The sequence below is a fragment of the Wasmannia auropunctata genome, unplaced genomic scaffold (assembly GCF_000956235.1).
Source record: "Wasmannia auropunctata unplaced genomic scaffold, wasmannia.A_1.0 LD336116.1, whole genome shotgun sequence".
Taxonomy (NCBI): Eukaryota; Metazoa; Arthropoda; class Insecta; order Hymenoptera; family Formicidae; genus Wasmannia; species Wasmannia auropunctata.
In genome coordinates this window covers 308,828-313,807 of record NW_012026774.1, presented here as the reverse complement: position 1 = coordinate 313,807, position 4,980 = coordinate 308,828, and the positions used below count along the sequence as shown (strand labels likewise).

General features: G+C 31.4%; 1 protein-coding gene across 1 annotated transcript in view; it reads left to right on the top strand.

Annotated features, from left to right (window-relative positions):
* The window catches only part of LOC105459202 (fatty acid synthase-like), a 34,831-nt gene extending 33,269 nt beyond the window's left edge, over positions 1-1,562 (top strand). Inside the window, exon 4 of the mRNA XM_011705435.1 lies at positions 1,020-1,562. Coding sequence (XP_011703737.1) covers positions 1,020-1,547 — 528 coding nt within the window. The 3' untranslated portion in view covers positions 1,548-1,562. The remainder of the gene's footprint in view (positions 1-1,019) is intronic.
* Positions 1,563-4,980: the final 3,418 nt, after the last annotated feature.

The following is a 4,980-nucleotide window of genomic DNA, read 5'->3' as shown; positions in this document are numbered from 1 at the left end:
AGACAATGCACCATCACACAACGCATCTCAAACATCAGAGTTTTTAGTCGCTTCACGAACGGAATTGATGACTCATCCGCCTTATAGCCCCGATTTGGCACCTTGTGACTTCTTTTTATTCCCATACATAAAAGACAAAATGCGTGGATTGAAATTTAACACTCCGGAAGCGGCTGTGGAAGCCTACGAAAACTTCGTTTCTGAGATGACTAAAGAACAATGGGCCCAATGTTTTCAGAACTGATTCCATCGAATGCAGAAGTGCATAGATAATAAAGGCGAATATTTTGAAAAACAATAAAAAAATTGGTTAAAATAATTGATGTTTTCTGCATTATCCGCAAAACTTTTAAAGCAACCTACGTATGTTCACTATATCCGAGCCTTACAGCTTGTATATATTTTTACATCATCTTTGGCAAAGAGGTTCCTACCTCAAGATTGACGCCGACTTTGTTTGATCAACCTATTCTTGCTCTTGTATGTACTTGAAGATGGCTCCAAAGGAGAGGAAATGTCTACGAATATACGAAATTATAAACTATTTGTTGAAATTATTTTTTATTGCGCTCCATTTACCACGCCGACTCATACACGCCGCGATACCAATATTATATTTATACTTTCAACAAGTCTTACTTTTTTTCTTATAATTAATAATACCTGATAAATTAAGTTTTTCATAGCGGCGTATTACTTTATGAAGTGACATATATTATTTTTATCCGGTTTCAATTAAATTTTACCATCATTCTCTTACTATTTGAAACCATTTTAGGATTGGCAAACAAATATCCCAAAAACTTTTTTATTAATTTTATAAGTAAAGACCATCCTATATCTATGTGTATATTAAAATTAGTACTTTATTTGTATTAATTTCTTATTCTTTTCATTTAATAAATTTCGATTTTTTTCAGCTAGAGATACTTTTGGCTCAATAGCTATGACCTTTGTTATATACGTATCATGTAACTAAAAATATTTTTATAAATGCTTAATAATTTTTGTTTTTTTAGGCTAATAATATTTCTGTAAAAGAGATTTCTTGTGGTTGTATACCTTTTCATAGCCGTTACATCAAACCTGCTATGGTTAAGTTAGAAGAATATTTGAATCAAATATTACCACAAAGAAAGTTTCGTAGCTCAAAATGGCTGACTACATCTGTTCATGAATGTTCAAATGCGCCTTTAATTTTGTGTTCAAAATATTATAGAAACCATTTATTATCTCCGACATTATTTGCAAAAGCGATATGTCTGATTCCTAGAGATACGGTAACAATTGAGATCTCACCTCATAATATGCTTCAATACATTTTAAAAGATTCTTTATGTTCCACAATAACAAATGTAGCGCTATATCAATGTACCGAAGATCATAGTAAGGAGATATTTTTAGAAACTATCGGAAAACTTTATAATGCAGGATTGCAGCCACAGATTGCAAATTTGTATCCAGCAGTAGAATTTCCTGTAAGCCGTGGTACACCAATGATTTCTCCTCTTGTAAGGTACAGTAGACATTATCGTGAGTACAAATAAGCAAACTACGATTGACAAAAATTTTTATGGACTTTGAAACATTTAAACAAATTAATTAAAAGAGATATCTAATAAACAATATGATATTGGATTTTTTATCTTTTTCTCCAAATTTTTTAAGTCTGTCGTCTGATATATACAAGGTGTCTGATTAGGTGTAATACTGCTCATGGGTCAGTAGAACGGACTAAATAGAAAAGTTCCGTACTATTTTGTTTGCGATTTTCGCAACAGTTAAATATAATAGATATTAATTTATAAAAATTTACGAATCAGTATGTGTCTGCGCGATTTGGCGACAGTTAAGAGGGGAGCCTGGTTTAGCACGCTGAAAAATTAGATGACTTTTTTGAATTTTTTTTAGGAAACTATTCAATCAATCCATTTGAACTTTATAGAGTAATTTATTATACTCGTACTATTGAACTAACAAAAAAATATTTTTTGCCAGAAAAAAGTATTTATTATGTAAATAATAATAACATTTATTCGGCGGTTATAACTTGAACCACTGTTTATAATAATATTATTTAATTAAATTATTTTTATTGCATAATAAACTCGAAAAATTTGCGTCAAAATCGCTACTTTTTTTTCCAAGTGTCGCAATTTTCACAATTATTTTCTTTAAAAGTAGGATCAGTTTATGCGTAAACTTTTATAAATAAACAGTAATCTTTTTACATTTTTTGTTTCAGACAAATACAAGCGATGCTACATTTCCTGCCGCAAACACCATCACCGCCGATGCGCCAAATAAATGTTATATTGCATAATAGATACTTCTTTTCAGGGGAAAAAAAAAATTTTTTTGTTTGTTCAATAGTATAAGAAATTACTCTATAAAGCTCAAAAGAATTTATTGTATAATTTCCTTTAAAAAATTTCAAAAAATCACCTAATTTTCAGCGGGCTAAACCAGGCTCCTCTCTTATGAATTGTGATAGATCAATCGTTAAGAAGAGAGTTGATTAGTTAGGGAAAATCGAAAGTCGATTTTCATCGTTTTATACTTACCTTTGATAGCAGCGATTAGGAAGAAGGATTCATGATCTTTTGTATACATCAAATGAATCGAATTTGTGTCCATTTTAATAAAGACACTAAAGCATCACTTCTAGTTTGGTCGATCCCAAATTTGTCCTTTAAGACGGATGAGCAGTGAACCAGGGATTGAAATTGAGAGGTTCTTATTCCGTAATTCAACGCAAGTTACATAATGGACGTACTCGCGAGGTTGGTTGGCTCAACTCAAGCAAATCATACGTAGTTACGCGATTAAAATAGGTGCGTACATATGAAGCAAAGAGAACAAGCACAAAGTATCTCGTATACTGTTGGGCCGTATTTATAAATAATGTCGGCCGTGGTTAGGTGGGCACAAGAGCGAATTGATATGAAACGTACTAATAACTTGAATAATATAACATTTCTTCTTGTATGTACGTTACAATCACAGAGCACGTCTAAACGGGAATTCGTCCAAATAGTTTTTACCGTTTCTTAGTCTTGAAACTTAAGGCCGAAAGCACATAAAATACATAACAAACACTGTTAGAAATGTTCAAAAAATTCCGTCATATTCAAAGGACTGAAGTAACTCAATTTTATGAAATTAGGTTGCTGAAAATGAAAGAGTGACCAAAAAAATCGCTCGTTTTTTGAACTCTCGATTTTGAGACTGAACTGTGTGCCAAATAATATCTTATAATGAGACATTAATTATAGAGAAATTTCAAGTTGAGATGGCAATTGTGATCAGAGCTGGAGGAGAGGCAGTTATGAAATCAAATTAGCTAATTATGAAATTATCACATGTCTGCGAGGTCCGGTATTTTAAGAAAGTTGATCCAGCCGATGAAAGCTAATCGCAGTTTTACGTAAATGATGCTCGTTTTATAAAGAGTCGAATTTTTGCGTAAAGAGACGTAATAAATAACTCTCCTCCAGCTGTGATAACAATTGTCACCACAACTTGAAACTTCTCTATGATTAATATCTCATTATAAGATACCATTTGGCACACAGTCAAGTTCTAAAATCGAGGTCTCAAAAAAACGGGCGAAAAAACTACTTTTTTGGGTCACATTTAAAACAAATAACCTAAATTTTCTTCAAAATTCCAATATTGTATCTTAGAATTATAAATAATTTCTTAAAATTGGAATTCTAGTTACAATATTTTAAATTTTCGTTACCATTTAGTAATTTTAAGAAACTGTTTATAATTTTATGGGGATGCTGGAAGATCGGAATTACCGACACATTACAGTCGTAACGATAACTTCGAAATGACTGAATAGAATTAAAAACGCTTTTACAGGAAATAGACATATAATGTAAATGCGCCAGCTACGAATTTTTGCAGTTAAAACGAAAAAAGAATTAAAAAATTACTTTTTTTTCGGGTCGTACAGTTATCACCTGACGTAAACATTTTATTGGTATAAAAGTTTTGTAGCTCATATGTGCAAAATTTGTAACTCGCACGCATCGGATTACATGAACGAATAATACAAAGCCTTTTAAGCTATGATTGAAGTAAAAAAAAAGATATCGTTACGATTGCAATTTATAATAATTCGTACACTTAGCTATAAGATACAAAACAGTAAAAAACAAAAATTGCGTCTAGCAGTAAGTGCCGGATTTTGCAAGAGATGGCGCTTTAATATGTTAGATAAGGACAATATTCGTGTTTGAGTGAGACAGAACGATATTTTAAGTTCATTTAAAGATATTACTGAAAAAGAAGAGTTCGTTTTATCGACCTCGTGCAAATTTAGTCGACCTTACAGAATCCTTAAGATACAAAATCAGAATTTTAAGAAAAATTTAATAAATTTGTTTTAAATGTTACTAAATTTCATTTTCAGCAACCTAATCTTGTCAAATTAAGTTACTTCAGTACCTTAAATCTAACGGAATGTTCCGAACATTTCTAACAACGTAAGCATGGCATAAGACGGCTAGATAACGAGAATTATATGTAAATCAATACGACTTTATGCTGGCTACTTATTGATCCAGTGGTCTTATGTTATGCTTATATTTTGTTATGCATTTTGTGTGTTCTTGGCCTAAGAAAAACGAAAATCAATAAAAATGATAAATAGTAATGTATCACTAAGGCCAATTGCGTGACAGAATTTACCATAGGATATAGCGCGCCATCTTACAATAACTCAAAAATCGTTAAACCGTGCAATTGGAAACTAAACATTCTACCCCTCTTGGAAAAAGTAAGGCTTTCAATTTAAACAAGAATATTATAATGAATCTGCTCGCAAATATAAATAGTTATACTCTCTCTTTACGCTAAATATATTAAAAAATTTTAAAAATACGGTAACGCTTATGTTAATCTTTAAAACGCATTGACGTCGCTATTACATTGTTTCAGCTCCTTCAAAAGGCAAGACACAAATCTTGA